At 38.4% G+C, this 18941-nt stretch overlaps 2 protein-coding genes across 4 annotated transcripts in view; one reads left to right on the top strand and one right to left on the bottom strand.

Moving 5' to 3' along the window:
• Window positions 1-1582, top strand: part of adcy7 (adenylate cyclase 7) — a 61680-nt gene extending 60098 nt beyond the window's left edge. For all 3 annotated transcript variants that reach the window (XM_026173890.1, XM_026173910.1, XM_026173901.1), the window contains one exon: window positions 278-1582. In XM_026173890.1, coding sequence (XP_026029675.1) covers window positions 278-424 — 147 coding nt within the window. In that variant the 3' untranslated portion in view covers window positions 425-1582. The remainder of the gene's footprint in view (window positions 1-277) is intronic.
• A 12-nt stretch (window positions 1583-1594) lies between these two features.
• On the bottom strand, window positions 1595-17050 carry brd7 (bromodomain containing 7). Its single transcript, XM_026173923.1, has 17 exons — window positions 16902-17050; window positions 16324-16517; window positions 16117-16210; window positions 15972-16029; window positions 15673-15817; window positions 15083-15193; window positions 12379-12548; window positions 11537-11651; window positions 10139-10214; window positions 9392-9499; window positions 9165-9300; window positions 8151-8262; window positions 7977-8024; window positions 7223-7304; window positions 5508-5651; window positions 1866-2006; window positions 1595-1772 (listed from the first exon to the last, which is right to left on the bottom strand). The coding sequence occupies exons 1-17, from the start codon at window positions 16948-16950 to the stop codon at window positions 1708-1710; spliced, it is 1848 nt and encodes a 615-aa protein (XP_026029708.1). The 5' UTR covers window positions 16951-17050; the 3' UTR covers window positions 1595-1707.
• Between the last annotated feature and the right edge of the window lie 1891 nt (window positions 17051-18941).

Genomic DNA, 18941 nt, shown 5'->3' with positions numbered 1-18941 from the left:
AGAACCACCTCTGAGAAAACCGTTACATTGTTTCTTTCTCTTCCAATTGCACTTTATGCTCTGTATCACATTTATTGGCAGATCAAAAGCTATTCATGCTTTAACTTGATAAAATATGTAAATTACTTTGGAATCAAAGCCATTAGCAGAGACAAAGTGCCACCTGAGATGCGTATTGTTTAATGTAGTCACGGGAAAACGATTTTGCTGCAAGGAAGGTCTCTCATTGAATTTGGGCTAATCCAATTTCCTTTCCGTTTGCTTTGCCTGCTTTCAGGTAACAGAGGAAACGTCTGTCGTGTTGCAGGACCTGGGCTACTCATGCGAGTGTCGAGGACTAATCAATGTGAAGGGGAAAGGGGAGCTCAAAACTTTCTTTGTGTGCACCGATATGAGCAAGCAGCAAGGTATGGGTCTGAGCTGAGGCCAGGTCAATGCTGCAAAAAGAACTGGGGACAAACTAGTTTACAGACTTCTGCTGGTCACACATGCGCACCTGCTAGCTGCGTTCCTGTGATGTTACTGAATTAAGGATTTTTAAAGGAACTGCTTATTTGCTGTGTGGTGGATATTGCATTCAACACCCAGCATCTCATGGTTGGATCAGGAGATGACTGAGGAGATGGTCAGTATGTACAATCACCATCTTTTTCTAGTCACAAACACATTGACACAAGTGATCGATCACTTTTGTACTATTTTCCATGTCTGTAATTTTATGTGATAGAAAAAAAAATGTGTATTGTACTAAAGCCAAATGCAGTTGAGATTTTGGATGTCCATTTTGGTCTTTTAAAACAAAAAATAAGAGGGGGAAAAATCTCCAGTGGATTCTGTTTGAATCTGAAAGTTGTATGGGTTTCGTTTTGAGAGGTGATGGACACTGTTGCTGTTACTGTGTAATGAGCCAGACATAAATGTGTTAAGCTGTTTCAATGTCAGAAACCAGCTGTGCAGAAGACAGGGAAACTTCTCTTGCTCCCATCTATAGAAGTAAATCTAGGAAGCTTTACTTTGTGGCTAAACTGCAAATCCTGAAGCAGATTAAGATTAGGTTTCCATCACTTTGTGGTCTTTATGTGACCTTTTAGGAATTCCAGCTGTGCTGTTTGGCCTTAGGAACAATAATTTAATATTAAGGTACGTACTGTATTTCAGGAGGAAATACATTTTCTTTATGTATGCCATCTGTGTAAGTGTTTAATCTGCTCAGATAAGAAATCCATTTTCAGCATCTTTGCCTGCCTGTCTCCATATATGCTGCGATGAAGGGTATCTGTGACGCTCTCTTCGATGTCCCCGATCTGTGTGATCTAACAACCTGCCTGCTGTGAATGTTTTTTCTGGCCCCAGCTCAGAGACCACTTAAACTGATCTGGATCACTTTCTGTGCCTCTGAAACTTGTCTTGTGGCCTTATCTTCTGAGACCAACATTTTGTCTGTAATTGTGGTTACATAATATTAACAACAATAATAATAATGTACTGGCCTTTCTGTGAACAAATGTGACATTGACTTTTGTACAGTTACAGAATGTAATAAATGTTTTAAGTCTGCAGTTTGTCACGCAGCGTTACACAAGAGCCAAGGTTGTTGGTTTTTATTAAAAAAAGTTTATTGGCCGAAAAGCATACAAATGTAACACAAAAAGCACTTTTTGTACAAAACTTAAGTTATTACACTGAATGAGAGTGTTTGGAATTTCATTACACAGCGATAACTGGAACCACATCTGGACAACTGGTTTCCATGGCTTCAGCCGTGTCCTGCACTGAAAACGTGGAAAAGTTCTCGTCTGCAATTTTCTGTTTTTTGTAAGGTTACATACTGCATTTGACACAACTTAAGAGAAACTGCCTTTTACCTGTAGTGAGGTCTATGAAGAGCTCAGGTGGGTCTGGAGGGGCAGCAATGCCCATGGCCTTCCTGATGCCGTAGATACTGCTGACATCACATGGGGCCACCTGACTAGTCAGCTCAGCCAAGTTTGATGTCACCTTCTCAGCTGTAAAGGTAGGAGGATGAACGTGAAGACAGCAGGAAATTAAGATATTAAGAAAAAGCAGATTTAAAAAAAACCAAAAAAAAAACCAGATGTATGACTGGTTGTATTTACCAGGCCTACATCTGGTTATTTTTTGTTTGTTTTAATCTATATATCTATTGATACTCTGACTTGGATCAGCTGCTGTTTGTTGCCAACGTGTTTGGAGCTGCAAAAACAGTGTCCTCTGGTGGGCAAAACAGGCAACACTCATATTTGAAGGGTGTTTCTCACATCTCTCCTTTACTTAAATTTTCATTTATTAACTGTTGAATACACAGATACAGACGTATCAACAAACTGCTAATAATGTTAAATGTGATGGCAGGAGCATGCTGCTGACATGTTTATCATGGTGACAACACTTGAGGCAAGATAACGGAACTGCTATTAACCTTGTTATTATATTATATTAATTAAATTATCCTACATTTTAATGGTGAACTGAATAAAGAAATAGCTTCCTGCCTTTACACTTAACATGATTTGATTGGCTGGTGCCTGTATTGGCATTCTACATGACTAACTATTAAGTTATCAGTACAAACGGCGAGCGAGAGAAAGAAAGAAAACTGATAAGAACTGTTACATCCATTACAAAATGTGACTTTACAGGAAGTGACCTCAGGAAAAACAAGCTGATATGTTGATACATGTTGATAGCTGGAAGTGGCTTAAATATATGGTTTAAATGCTCTACCATGGAAAGGAAGCAATCAATGAATCATCCTAAATCAGTGAGTAAACTGATGGGCAGGTTTGCGAAATTGTATTTAAACAAAAAGAAATTCATTTCATTCTTGTCCTATTGTAAGACAATCAGCCTAGTGTGGCTGACTGTACTTACAGTAATTGACGTTTCTTGTTTAAAGTCTCCTACATTTTGATGCTGAACTGAATAAGGAACTAGCTCCCTCGGCTTAATTTGATTGGCTGGTGCCTGTGCTGGCATTCCACAAGGCTATCTCTTAAGTTATCAGAAAAATACTTGTTACAGCATGTAACAATTCAGTTCAGCACTGCATGAAGTCACACCATCCTAAGTAACAATTTACCGAGTAAAGAGGTTATTTTAAACACAAAAGTATTAAATGGTGATCAAGGACAACAGTTTATCTGAAAACCCTATTAATTGTAAATATAGCCTATGAAATTAGAGGTCGCTTTTTAATTTTATAAAGTCATCTGAAATAGAGAGCTACGTATTGCCATTCAGCATAAAAGTTCTTTTCCACAAAATGTGTCTCTTAGCCTCTTAAGCCCCAAGGGGGTTTCTGAGCTTCCTGCTCAAAAATGTAATGCCCAAATTTAATTGATTATTTCTCTGCAATTACAAACTCTGTCCTTACAATCTTGGTATCAAAATAAAGCTAACACTTGGGAAATTTCATCAGAGGTGTAAATATTGAAGCAGATATTACTGTGTCAAAGTTACTGAGACTGGAACACAGAAAAAGTAACTAGATTTTATCCTCGCCTATTTTTTTTTTTTTTTTTTTTAAGCTTATAACCCTTTTAAAAATATGTCTCAGATCACATTTGGTTCCAGAAATTCAGTAACCAACATATAAACATCATCTGTGCAAAGATTTGTTTCTAAAATGAAACGGTGAAAAAATTACAGCCCTGTCAATACATGAATATCCAGATGTTGTACAAAAATGTCCAATTTTGGCACAATTGTACACCATGCCAGTTGATTTTTTAGGTATTAAAGAGCAGAAATTAATAAGGCCTAAAAATGCTTTTTTTAAAAATATATTTTTGAAGAATTAACCACACATTTACATGGTAATGGCCCTTTTCTGCAGTGCGCATAGAGCGTTTGATTGGCCTCTGGCCCTTTAAACTCCGAGGGGCTGTAACTTTGGTTTCTTTTGGTCAATTTGCGTGATTGACACCTTTTTAATCGTTTGAGCCAATAGATTCACTGTAACGATGCCAAGTTCACGTCACTTCAACCATTTAGACGTTGTAATGCCAAAACCTACGTGGGCCCAAATTTACTACATGTTGCATCTGTCCAGTCACGTGTCTGTAGGTGGGTCTAAAATGGAGGTTGTTGACGGAAAACGGCTCTGATGTGGCTAGGTAGGCATGGTAACTACTGATAATCACGTGGCTACCAGCGAAAAATAACGGAGGAAATTGGGACGGTAAGCCAATTTCTGTCTTAGCGCATTTGCGCCACTGTGTGTTTTTGTGGTCTTCTTTTGCGGCTCATTCAGTGAATTTTGGTCTGATCGTGGTGAAACTTGGTGTGTGGAGTCAGTGATAGCCCTGGAAGCTAACCAGTGCGTTTGGTGGTTGTAGAAATGGTTTATATGACATTTTGGCTGAGATTCTGAGGTTTCTGTGGATACCACACATGTCTGGACTTATATTTCTCAACCAGCGTTATAATCGATTAAACGTGATCTCCTCCTTTTTGCCCCCGGTACCGGGGGGTGGGGTTTAAGTGGTTAAAAAAGAAATTTTGGCACAGGTTACATCAAAATGTGTTTTTTCCCCGCTGGGTTCACTCTTTTAAAGACAGCAGACCAATGGATGCCCTTTTTAACTGTAATTTAGATATAAGATCTTGGATGGCAAAAAATGTTTTACAGCTTAACCAGGACAAGACTGAAGTTTTAATCATCGGTCCTGAGCCTCAGAGAGAGAAACTCTTGTCTAAATTACAGGCATTTTCACTGTGTCCTTCGCTACAAGTGAAAAACCTGGGTGTTATTTTTGACTCCGAGCTTGGTTTTATCCCACATATTAAACATGTAACCAAAATTGGATTTTATCATCTAAAAAATATAACCAGAGTCTGCCCTATTCTCTCTCGGGCCAACACGGAGATGTTGACGCATGCTTTTATTACCAGTCCATTGATTACTGTAATGCCCTGCTCTCTGGTCCCCCCAAAAATAATATTTCACCTTTACAACTTTTACAAAACTCTGCAGCTCGTGTGCTGACGAAGACCAGAGGGCGGGTCCACATTACACCGGTTTTAGAAACGCTGCATTGGCTCCCCGTGTGTTTCAGGATCGATTTTGAAGTTCTTTTATTGGTTTTTAAATGTCTTAATGGTCTTGGGCCTTCTTATCTCTCACATTTGCTTTTACCATATGAACCCTCGCAGACCCTGAGGGGGGATGTGTGTGTATGTATGTATGTATCCATGATCGTTTATGTTAATGAGAGTGTGGGGAGTGAGTTGGAGGGTGGGGTGGGCTGCTTTTAACCATGTAAAGCACTTTGTGCTACATTTCTGTATGAAAAGTGCTTTATAAATAAAGATTGATTGATTGAAAGAAAAATATTCTGGAAAGGGGGTCCCAGTGATCTGAATCAGGCCAATGTCTACCACACCTGTGAAGGATGCAGGCTACAGAGGTAAATGAAGTGTTGTTCGAGGTCTACAGCTGACTTTAGTGGAAGAACAAAGACGCCCATGCACTATGAGGCTCTTACCCAGCTCCAGCTCCTTGGCAGTCGGGGCCAGCAAGCAGATCATGTTTGGTGGCTGCTTGGCACTCAGACGTTCCCTCTGAACTTCCTGCAAGTTGCGCAGGAGCTTTGTAGTCTCGTCCAATTTCTGCTGGATGTTCAGGGCTTCTGTGTGAGGGAAGGAGAACACGCAGCAAGTAAATACTTCCTCTGAGTTCCTCCAGTTACCTTCTGGTAACCCCCCCCGCAAATCATTTCTTTCTAACACAATATAGCCACTGTTTCTGAGCCCTGACACAGACCCCTGGGTTCTCGTGTTACATTAATACTCGAAGGTGCCGAAAGCTGATGACAGAAGAACTCTAGAAAGATCTCAAAGGAAACATAATAGGACGATGGACAGCTAATATGTCGCTCAAACAGTTTTAGACATTAAAATGTTTACATTATGTACTATCTTGACAGAACAATGAGCCACGGTACACTTATGTATATACATAGGGAGAACAAATATTATAATAAATAATGGCCATGAATTTTAAAAAGTACCATGACAGATTTTTCATCATATCCCCAATACTATGTGAACTTGTAGTTTTCTGATTCTCATTTCTCTTCTCATCAGCATGAGGCAGGTCCTTAAACTGCCTGTAGTGCCACAATTCTTATTTCCTGCCATCAAGAAAAGGCATTAAAAATATTTCTGCTGAGTTAAAAATTAATACCACTAAGAAGGAAAATAAATCCCTTTTTGATTGTCATACCATCAAAGAACGATGGGAAGCCAGTGGGGACAGTAACAGTGCATTCATGCAGAATAATTGAAAAGATACATTCCCATGTTGGCTTTGTCATCTCAGTTTTATTTAAATAGCAACAGCATTCATCCAAAGGTACTTTTAATCTTAAAGATAAAGATCCTGCAAAAAATTGGGACTAAGAATTATGACACGAGAACTGAAGGTCTGCAAACTTGTATCATAATTCCATCATGCTCTATCACAATATCCATTGTAGGATGTTAATGCTCAGGTAGATCCTGGTAGTCTGGTGAGTGCTGTGATATTTAAAGATGTTTTTTTTCTCCAGGTAAATTTCAGTATTTTGATGATCATGTTTATGATTAAGTGACATTCCCTGTGGTAAAAAACAAAAAAAAAAAGGGCTGTTTTCCCTACTGCCCATTTCCCTAAAAAACAACAACAACAACAAAAAACTCCCCAAAAAACAACAACCAAAACCCAGGTATGAATTGAACCACTTAAGAATTGTTAGGGTCAGGGCTGTAGTGACTGAAAGTTTCCTGTGGATGTAGATCTACATGTGTATGTAGATGTAGAACATTAGGTGCTTGATTTTGGCAAAAAAATTCATCACAATTACTAAGGTCACAAGTTTTTGATCATGTAATTAACACAGATCCAGGGCTGAGGACCGGGCAGTGACAAAAGATGAACTGAATGAGTCCATCAATGTAATTTGGGCTTTTGGGTGGAAAAAAAAACGTGGAGGTGCCTGAATGACAAAACGAGCATGATTGCGAAACAGAATTCGGCACAATAAGCATTTTATCTTGATTAGCTTGTTTTCATCATGGAAAGATGAAAAGTATTAATGACATGTGTTTATAGTGCTTTCTAAAGGAACCAAATTAAACATTTTAAAGATGTTCTGATCATTCCTAAAAGTGTAATTAGCTGCCACTTTAAATACAGAAAAAAAAAAGTCAGACGTTTTACCCTCAGAAAGCTCCTCAGTCATCTGCAGGCCTGCAGCAGAGCGCAGGAAATCCAGTCTGTCACATGTTTGGGGGTCAGCTACCTACCAAAGACAGAGGGGAAACAACATGGTTAGTTAGATTAGAAAAATGCATTCCACACTGGACATAAAAGGGAACATCACAATCTTTTGAAGCTTCTTTTGTCATGCTACTTCTTCACTACAATAAAATCAGGCCTAATCAAAAGCTGCAACACCCGAGCAGGGGATGAGAGTAAACTGGAGGGCGGCCAAAAACAGCAAGAAGCTAGCACAAAGGGCCGCTGTTTGTCTGACGGTGGGCCCCTGCTCTGGTTTCCTCTACTGCTCTGAGGAGCGATTCAGCTTCACAGTCAGTGGGCAGTAGAGGAAAACAGTCCTCTCAAAATTCTCCAACAGCAGGCCTTGAGCATGTAGTACTGCTGTGTTTTAAAAGGAAATGTTCTTTCCATCTTTACACCAGGCCCCTGCTATGTTGACACAGCTGGTGGATGCAGCAGTCATCAGCTGAGGCCATCTAGAACACAAATTAAATCCATGGGGTATAATGGAGGAGCACGTGATATGCTTTGCACTGAACAGCAGCAGCTTCAAAAGCAGTGCTGATGAGGATGAGTGGCTCCGGTTTTGTATTACATAGCGAATGCTGGCACTCGTCACTCGACTCACCTCACGCACATTTCTATTACATGCTGCACATTTTTTGATCAGGGTTTCAGCTCCAGATTCTCTCACCTCCACGGTATCCTTGTCCTCTTGTATATTTGACAGCTGCTCTACTTGCTGGAGGAAAAAAAATGACAAAAACACCCCCCCCCCCAAAGCAAAACAAAAACATTTATTTAGTCAACTGGAAGACTTTCCTGTCCTGAAACAAAAAACAACAAATGACGTCAGAGAAAAGCTTACTTGCTCGGTGTCCTTCAAGATTCTTGAATGCTCTCCGTTTGTCACTGCATCCAGGAGGTTGTCTGCCAGTTTGTACACATACTCTTCTGATTTGGCCAAGAACTCTGACAAGCTGCCAAACAACCAACCAAATGACACTTTACTAGTTATTTACTAGTTATTTCCTATGCAGCAGCGGTGTAAAAGTCTGAATCATTTTGTTGACTGAGAATAATGACAAGTAGTTGATATTGACACTCCTGCAAATTGGTGGAAAAATAACTGCACCGCCTACACAACCAGTCAAATAAGGACGTGCTACTAATGGTAATTAAAGATTTTCATTAATTTGTAAACAAAAATCATACTGTGCTTTTCCGTTTAGAGGAAAAAACAGACACAAGAGACGAGCATGTGGTAACAATAAGCTAAATACATATAGTAATATGTAGTAGTCCCAGTTTCCCATAGCCCCTTGGAAAAATTGATTGCTTACCCCCCCCCCCCCCCCCCCCTCTTTTTTTTTTAAAATCACCTTGCATTTACTGAACTTTTCAGTTGAATGATTTAAGGATCAACCATATATATATATATATGTATTTCCTTAAAATTATCCTAAAAATTATGTAGAAAAATAAAATTGAAATTAAAATTCTGTCATGGATAACTAATGGTCCCCACTGGCTGCAGCCGTCATCATAGAACGAGCCCATGTAGCTTCACCTACTCAAACCTTTTTATGGCTTTTATATTCCCTAGATCTTTTTCATTCTGAACACTTTGGAGTTCCACAAGATGTACCAACCTGTTATGAGCATGAACATCATGAGAGAATAAAACAGAAACAAGATGAAACTGAAGTTTACGAAGAGATGAAGGGTTTGAGTCAGGGTGAGGCTCCGCTTACAGTTTACCTCCTCCTGATACAGAAAATCCAGTGGAAAAAGAGGAACATCTGGAAAGTAATCAGTGAGGAATGCCTCGCTGCTTAAAAGACACAGAGCTCGGGTCCTTATACAGACACGCTGTTCATACCTGTCTGAGCCCTGCAGGCTGGACTCGTCTCCATAGAGAGAGTAGATAAGGTCAGAATCTTCCTTGCTGATGTTGGCGAAGCTGGAGTCGTAGGTTGGCGCGTAGGAGGTGAATGGCCCATAGTTCATGTAGGACACTGTGGAAAGTGCCGCACACAGATAATTTATTGTCTTTCCTTTGAGACTCTGATATCAACAATATGGAGAAACATAAAGGTAGAGCCGTACCTGGGGTGATCCTGTTCCTCTTGTCCTCCCTGAAACCCTGCAAGGTGTTCACACCGCTCTGCAGCCGGTTGGACATCATGCCGAGTTTCACAGGACAATAACCCACATCTGCAACAGCAAACACAGTTTTTTCCCCTCAAGTCTCTGGCTGCATCATCATTTCTTTTATAGGTCTGGAAATACTAATCAACCATTAAAATTTCCCAGTCATAGTTTACAGAAATTAAAATCAAAGAAGCCAAAGGAAACTTATATTTCGCTTTTTTGTGTATAAGATGTTGTTGTGTAAAGTGGATATATTATGCTTCTATATTTGTATTTTTGGACTTCAAGAGTGGTGCAGCCTTTCAGTTCATCCACGGCCAGAGCTTACAACAGAAGCTGATGGTGTTTTCATTTATAACTGTGTGGGCTGCAGTGATGGAGTCGTGTAGTTACATTTCTAGCGTTTCAGAACATTTTGCGCTTATAATGTCTCTGTGATGTAGATTTAACACAGAAGTATAACTCCAACTGAAAACAGACTGTTTTAGCTCCTCTTTCTTTAAGCTGTTTCCTTCTGATTGGTTGTCCTACATAAACCCCTTTGACTCAAAATTCAAGCCTGCACTTTTGGCCTAAAGGGATTAATGGTATATGTGCTGATCTTTTTACATTAAAGCCATATTCAATATGAACATCCACCGCTGTGGCAAATTGTAATAATTGGTCTAATTGAGCTCTTTTATAGTTCCAAAATGGTCTCACCTCCTGCTGAGGGATCTGCTGGGTTGAGGATAGCCAGAGTGGTGGAGCCATCTGACTTCCGCCTTGCAAACTCCAACTACAAAACAAACAGTGATAGTGAAAGAGGAATAAAAATAATGAGAAAATATTACATTATTGGATTGTAGTTAATTAGATAAGACACAATGGACATCAGATAAATAACCAGCACTGACTCTACAACATCGTCTCCAGAGTCTAAAACAAAAAAGAAGGTGTGGATATATTTTAAACTGGGGCCCTTACTGGTTTTTAAACACAAAGCCTAATTTTTAAAGTAGAGCGCCAAAGCTCTTTTGGCAAAACAAAAGCGGCAAAGCATTTTTATTCATGCTCTAAATCTCTGTGGTCACAGACTGCACACACAGCCTGTAAAAATAATAACAGTGAGCACTGATTACATCACAAAACTAAAAACACAGTGTCCAGAACATGTAACTCAAGTCTTTTCAACCTTAAGCAGCTGTTCTGTAATTCTAAAGAAATTACAAAAATGTGAAGTAAAAAAACAAACTATTCTTCCACTATGATCTGTTTATTAATAAAAGGAAACATCAGTATATCTTGATTCAACTTTATGGGCCAAAATTCCTAAATGGGGCAAAATAGCGCGTGAGTGCAATCGCCAAATAGCGCTAAAGTTCAAAAGGTTAACAACTCTTACAATTTTGTCCATTTGTAAATATTGAGAGAACTTTTTTTTCTGGTGCAACATATTAGTAAATCTGGCCCTATGGGGTTAAACGAGGATCTGCCGGGGTTAGTTGGTTCGCTTTGTCTTACTTTTTTCCCCTCACTGAGAAGAAAAAAAGAAAACATAAGTAAATATTTACAATTTATATGTAATGGAAATCTGAAAGGATTAATATATGTCTCATATTAGATTTTCCTTATCTAATCTGCAATGACTTTTCTTAATCCTGCTTCTTCTCATGTCTTTTTTTTCATCTACCCTTCAGATCATTTCATTCAATTACTGCTTTCAACTTTCAACAAGCTCTTGCTGGCTACGTACTCTAAAGCGAGTTAAATTGCATCCGCTCTTAAGTGTAAACAATTGGGATTTATGCTTAAGAAATTACATTTCCGCTATACATGAGTTTAACTTCTCCTTTCCATGGTTACTATTTTGATTCATAAGATAACCATGGTGCAAAATACTGCGTTATACTGTGTGATAATGTATTTAGTGTTGGAAATTTTGTCTAAATCAGTAAAAACTGCTTAAGATTTATGAGCAAGTCATTCCACAAAGTTATTTAGAACATTCTTAAGAGAATGGGACCTGTAATACCACAATGCCATCTGAAACATTATGATCTAAAAGATCAGATATATCAGTTTGAAAGCATGTTCTTGTGTTTAACCCTGTTTTCTCACATCAGACTGCAGCACTCTGTTGGACAGCTTTCCTCCAGACTTCTCAATGACCTTGCGTATTTCCTGAAGCTCTTTCTCTGCTTTTGCTGCTTCGTCCTTAGAGTCTTTGTCCTGTCTGCAAATGAAAAACAAATTGAAAGATGCCAGATGATGAGACACTGTGACCGTGAATGTACTTTGTGGCAACAACAAAAAGTATACACACAGCAGAGAGGAAATTTGCAGGAGTTTTTCTGTTCATTGTATGCCCACAATCTGTGTTCATTCCTCAGATAATTTACCTGTAAGCGTTTGCTGACGTCAACGAACAGATTTTGAGACAGCATATTTTACGAGATAAAAGGTAACTGAATGAAAAACAGCCTACTACGTGGCTTTCTGGGGCTCGTCCTCTTATAGCGAGTCATAATAAAATGCATAATGTCAGCATACGGGTTCTGTTACATCACCAAGTTAAAACACAGCTGTAAAAGATGATAGCCAAGAGAAAACAAGCCCCAGCATGTCATCAGGCATTCACCACATTCTCAGCCTCCAGCTCCACAGTGGAAAACAAGCTCACAGGAATCAACACGGTGCACTTATGGGAAACTGTTTCCACTCATATGCTGCATCTCTTCATATTTCTCAGTTCTGCTGATACAAATGTGAAACCTTCTACTCTTTTAATTTTACAAATATGTAATTGTGTCAGGCCAACTGTAATTTTAAGGGGTTAAAATATTGACAGTATGGTCAGGAGTATTATTAAAATCCCTCTTGCAGTCTGGGCTCTCCAAGCTACACTTAAATGTGGCATCAAGGCTTAAGGACACGTGTGCAAAGTCAACATGTGAAAGGACCTGGGAGTGCTGGGTGTCTGTGACCTCTCGCTGCTGTCTGTAGTCGCAGGTCCCTCCTTGTTCTGGTCCAGAAAGGTGCTCGTTTGTTCCTCAGATTTCAAAGGTTGTTTGGCAGAAGGGTCAAGACCAGCCATAAAATCTATGCTTTGCTTCAGGCTGTCCAGCCTTTCCTATTAGGGAAGGTGAAAAACATGCTTTTTACTTGGGTTTAAGAAAGAGAAAAAAAATAACCAAGGAGAAGAAAACTGTGGTGCTGAGTTTGTGAGCATCTGCTGCCCCCAACTGTTGCTTTGTTCCTAAAGCAAGGTTACAGCAGCCTGACTTACAGATTATTTTACAGCAGGCTATTTATCAGTAGAGAACACCTGGGTCCTTATTTGAGTGCTATTTTGGAACTTTTAGTACATAATTCACTTTTCTCCTGTCTTAATTATTGTAACTCACTTTTTATGTAAATGGCCTGTATTTGTATAGTGCTTCACTTAGTCCCTAAGGATCCCAAAGCGCTTTACACTACATTCATTCACCCATTCACACACTGGTGATGGCAAGCTACATTGTAGCCACAGCTGCCCTGGGGTACACTGACAGAGGCGAGGCTGCCGGACACTGGCGACACCGGGCCCTCTGACCACCACCACCAGTAGTGGTGAAGTGTCTTGCCCAAGGACACAACGACCCAGACTGTCTGAGCCGGGGCTCGAACTGGCAACCTTCCGATTACAAGATGAACTGCCAACTCTTGAGCCACAATCTTTAGATTACTATGAGCCTGTTTTCAAATTGTTCAGAATGCAGCAGCTCTGCTGCTCACAAAAACAAAACATTTTAGTTAATTTTAAAATGTTATTAATAACACATAAAGCCCTACATGGCCAGGCTCCTGTCTATATAACAGTGCTAGTGACACCACATTCCAACAACTGGCCTCTCCAGTCATCTGATTACAGTCTGTGAACTAGGGCTGCTCAATTAATCGAATTTTAATCACGATTACGATCTGGGCTTTCAACGATCATTAAAAATGACTGAGCCGATTATTAGCCCCTCCCTCATTTATCCGCGACACCTTAAAGGCCGGTCCGTGAAAATAATGTCGGGCATAAACCGGTCCGTGGCGCAAAAAAGGTTGGAGACCGCTGATTAAGAGGACCCGAGGGAAGCTCGGAAAGCTAAGCAGAAGTTATTTGGAGAGTGACTGCCGTTGGTTGAAAAGAGAGTTTAAAAAAAAAACTTCAGTGGTGTTGCACACTATTTTATATTATTTTTTTAAAGTCATTGTTAACCCTTTAAAGCCGTCAGAGCAGCAAGCTCCGTTTTGCGTAACTATTTTTAAATCCCTGTAGAACCTGAACCGTGTAAGCTAGCGCAATAATTTGTTTTGCATATGAAACCGGAGGAGTTGTACTTACATCTTATGCCATCAGCTTGTCCTCGGTCACGGTTTCGTTCCATATATAGCTTTGCAAAAACTGCATAAAAAGCGCTTGCAGGAACAAAAACATAATATTCCAGAAACACGCTTTGCCGTTCCTATCAGCTGTTCGTAACACTTCCCACAGTGAAATGATGCACATGCTGTTTTCTTTGCAAATTTGCATCATAGGATTGTTTTTTGTTTTTCCTGCAGTATATAAAAATTGCTGTATCTCCAAAATAAAACTATGAAAACACTCAAAATAAATTTCCTGTGGTGGGAAACTATTTTTTGCAACTTTATTGTATTTAAAGTTTTGAGGGATAAACCTCTTAAATTTCTCCAAGTAGAAATATATGTAAACAAAACAAAAGCGATTTTCAATTTTTTTTGTAGTTTATTGCACTTTTTTGCAATTTATGTAATTACTATGGACTTAATGCATACATATTATTAAAATATGGGCTATAACAGTTGTATTGATGTATAGCAACTTGAAATGCTCCCACAAATGGCACTACAGCATGTAAAAAAATAATATAAGCTCTGGTGGACTTGGTTCTATAGTAGGTCTTAAAGGGTTAAATAAATATCGTCAAATAATCGAGATCTCAATTTCAGTGAAAATAATCGTGATTATCATTTTTGCCATAATCGAGCAGCCCTACTGTGAACTATTCCACACTCTTCTATTTTAAATCCAGAGACGACCAAGCTTTTGAGGTTGCAGCTCACTAACTTTGATACAAGCTTCCTTGTTTTAAAAGACTGATGACAGCAAATTTTTATATGTTAACTTTTCTTAAAATGTTTACCCCTTTGTATGTAAGAACGAATGTAAGACTGTATGTTTCATTTTCTGTCTGTACTATTACTATGGAACTATGTGTTTTAAAAAGTGCCATTCAAATAATGTTATGGTTATATAATTATAAAAGAAAAATTGGTGCATATGAATGCAGTATGTTTGTGTGCAGGTTTTATTGCTGACAGATGTCTACAAAGAAAGTACAACAGCTAATGTAGACACAAATCGTCTTTACAACTTTAAAATTACTGCAAAGTTTGTCATACATTAGGCTTTATAAAAATTTAGATGCACAAAAAATTATTTGAAATAATTTGAAATAATATATTTTTGGGGGCTTTCAAACAGAAGTTTTCTGTTATCATGTACACTGTTTTAAAATAAAGCTCCTTAATTTTTAATTTTTTAAAAACTTGATGAACCCAAATTACCCCCAAGTAAAAGAGGTCAAAGAAAATGACGGTCCAAGGTCACGATACCTGGCTCAAGATCTTCATTCCTGAATGTAACAGTTTCCGTGCTGCTTTGTGGTAGATTGTCTCAGGTTTGTTGTAAATCATGGCATTTTCACACATAATCCTGAAATCAACCTGCATCAATGACATGCGTAACATTTTAAAGCATGACAAATACAACAGCTTCTGTTAGTTAAAACACACTAAAAATGTGTTCAAATGTGGCCTTTAGGGAAAACAAATATACTTAACATTTTTAACATGATTTAAATTTTTTTTGAATAAGGTGAAGACATCATTGACAAAGTTTTAGCAGTTTGATCAAACAAAGAAGTATAATCTGTAAATTGCACTGAAGCTACTTGTCATCAAAGACAGGCAAAAAACATCAAGTATCAGAACATACATTAAGAAGGGAAAAAATACTAATTTTTTCACCCAAAACAAGTATCATTAGTGGATGTAAAAGGACCTGGGAGTCCTCCATAAGCACCACGTCAGTGTGTCCTACAGTAAGCTAGAGTATCAGCAATTACAAGAGCTGTGTCTTTAAACTTGAAAGAACGGTTTTATTTATTTCTTCTAACCGAATGCAATAGTACACAGACATGTACCTTGAGTTCATCCAGTGACTGGTAGCACTCTTTCTTTACTTTGTCCTTCATTGTACTGAAGTCCATGGGACGCTTGATGACTGCAGAGTAACCAGGAGCAATGAGGTCTGTCACTGGAAATGAAAAGAATGCGTTCGGGTCTTTCCTGCAGAGGAGACACAAACAGTTTTTAGTTGCAGAAATATCATTACCTAATGCGGTGAGTTGCTCACCTCATTATTTATAGATATTACTAAATGTCAAATAAAAATGTAAATGCACAATTATCCCTGATCAATAGGTGATAAATGCTGCTGCACCTTTGGAGCTGCCTGATGAGCTGATTCAAAGCTTCCTGCAGAGGAGTCTGTTCTTTTTCTGTGGAAAGGAGCAAAATAACTTAAGATTCTTTCAACAACCTTCAGAATAAGTGTTAGTATTAATTTGGGAAATATTTAACATTACCTTCCTGTTTATCAATCTCTGAACGTATAGGAGTCCTGCTCTGCTCCCGGTCATCATCTCCATCTGCCTCCTGCCCTTTCTTCTTTTTAGTTACCTAAAATAAACAAACAAACAAACAAGCATACATTAAATTCACACACACACTACCCTTTTAAAATATTTAACATTATATGCTAAATTATCTATACCAACAGATATGATGTTTACCTTCTTCTTCCCCTTTTCCTCCTCTGGTGACCCAAAGCTTTTCTCTTTATCCTTTTTCTTCTTCTTTTTCTTGTCTTTGGGTTTGTCAAAGTCAGCCGGCTGTTCGTCATAAAAAGTGTCAAGGCTCGAGCTTCCTGCCGTCACTTCATTTCCGGACACTTTCAGCACCAGCTTCAGTGGTCTGTCTCCATATTCTGTACAAACAAATATCGATTAATAATCAAAATAATGGTGTGTGACTACAGTGAGAACATACGGCAGCTTAGGAAAGCTAGAAACAATAGCCGCTAACAACTAACTCGAAGTCATTTAACTTACGCTGCACGTCTAGCGAACAATGTATTGTATTCACACATCACCACCTCAATATTATTATTTTTCATTTTAAAAAATGATGGAAACGTGTAGATATCCATATAACTAAGTCGGGAAGGTAGTTTAGCAATAAGCTAGTTTACCAACTAGCTCTATTGTCGTGCTAACAGTGCTACAATACAAAAACACAGGGTCTACGAGTTAGTTTAAAATGTAAAAACGGTTTATTCTGATAAGCAGTTAAACTGTATGGGATGAAATACCTTCATATCCATGCTTCTCGGACTTATGCTTTTTGTGCTTCTTGCCCATTGTCTATATTTTGGTCTGCACCGGCGGCCAACTGCTGTGGCTGAGCACTGTGGTAGCTGAAGTAAAATTTCACCAGAGGTAGATACACTTGCAGCGTCACCTGTCGGTGCGGCGGTGGTAATACCCATGTCTATGGGTACGGCCGCCCTTCCAGCCGGAAGGAGGCGACATAACCTTTGAAATAAACTTCAATCACGGACCCAGGCCTGCATAACTGCCATTTGCCATGACCCCCCTTTAAAATAACATATGATAATAATCGTTCACCTGGAGAAATCATTCAATCAATCTTAAGCCACATACAAATACAGGGAGCACATGTTAACCACACTCGTTATGTATTGATAATTCAGCACGCCTGAATCATATACAGAATGTTCATTTTCCTTTAATATATGGATAAGTAAAAAATAAAATAAAATAAAAAATCGAGATGCTTAGAAGATATGTCCAACTCCAGTACTGTGAGTATAAACACATACAACAAGGGAAAGTTCATGATGAAAAGAAAAAATGTAGTATTGCACCTTTATGAAGCCAGGAAATTTGCAAGTGGTGCAATATTAGAAAAAACCTGAAGTAACAGCTTGTTTTTTCCTTTTTTTTTAGTCCACTATAAATGTCACACAGTAAACATGCTGAGCTTTTCTTTCCTACAACCAAAGTTGGTCAAACTCAATGCTAAATTTAAAACAAAGGTTTTCAGTTTTACTCGGATTACATCAAGATTAGTTTTTAGAGCTGACATCAGACAACTGTTGACTGTATTCATCAGCAACTCTTTAATACACCTAGAGTGTTGCATACTGGTGTGTTTAAATGATCCATATATATTAATTTTAATGCACTGGGTATACTTTTATTGCACTTTTTTCCATAACATTATTTCAGTGATTGAAATCAGTGTCTTAAGACCCAGACACATGTCCTCTACATGTCTTCTATATGCAGCTAACCATGATAAGCCAAGGAAATTCTGGAGATGTTTTATGCAGAGACATTTTTAGCCATAAACTATAATATTTTTCTAAATGTAAAAAGTTATTTGGGTTGTGCAAGACATCACAAAAAGAAAAACAATATTTCTGAAGTCACAAACATTAAAAAGTATATTTGTGCTATCACCTGCAGGAATTTTACTCACCGTATTCTTTGCCTGCTTATAAACAAACTGTGGCAGAGAAATAAAAGTATCAAATACAAAACAAAGACAAAATAAATGAATAGTATAAATATGGTAGTTTACTTGGAAATTGTGCAATTATGCCACTTGTCAGCTCTCCAGCCTCTGGATGCAGACTTTAGTAGACTTTTATTTTTTCTTATCCTACAGCAATGTAGTAAACTGGAGCAGAACCCTCCACAAATTACCCTGAATGGTTTGTGTAATGAGTTGGCAGAATATATTGCCATCTTCAACACGGGTGAAGTAAAGTGTCTCTAAAACACAGCGGTTAATATTGAGGTCTTTCTTAAAACTTAAATTTAAAATTTGTTAAAAAAGCAGACACCTCTGTAAAGAAAAGAGAGATGATATTTGGTTGAATGTTGACTTCGCAGGACTCTGTAGCTGCAGGAGCTTCCCTGTCCGTTTTGGAGCTGTTATACTCGGTTAAATTGGGACATATTGTACTGTCTGATGAATGACAGATGTTTTATTCATGGCGGAAAGATAGTCTACATTCTTTGATGCACATTCCAGGTTTTATGAAAAGGGCAAAAGATGAAGTGGAAAACTCGAAAGGAATGAAGATTGACAGAATCCACTATTTGAGCCATTCCTGGTCATAGATGAAGACGTGATATTTATACTCTGTTATCGTTTGAGTCTCCTATCTTAGCAAACTCATCCCCAGCAAATTACTATATTACATTCTTTACATATTCGCTGTTATTGTGTTGGGGAAAAAATCAGTTGCATGTTATCCATGGCCATATTTAAAATTAAAATAACCAGAAAATTTAGTGTAGTAATTCAGAGACTGGTGGTT

This window comes from Astatotilapia calliptera, chromosome 1 (assembly GCF_900246225.1).
Source record: "Astatotilapia calliptera chromosome 1, fAstCal1.2, whole genome shotgun sequence".
Taxonomy (NCBI): domain Eukaryota; kingdom Metazoa; phylum Chordata; class Actinopteri; order Cichliformes; family Cichlidae; genus Astatotilapia; species Astatotilapia calliptera.
This window is presented reverse-complemented; position numbering and strand designations above follow the sequence as displayed.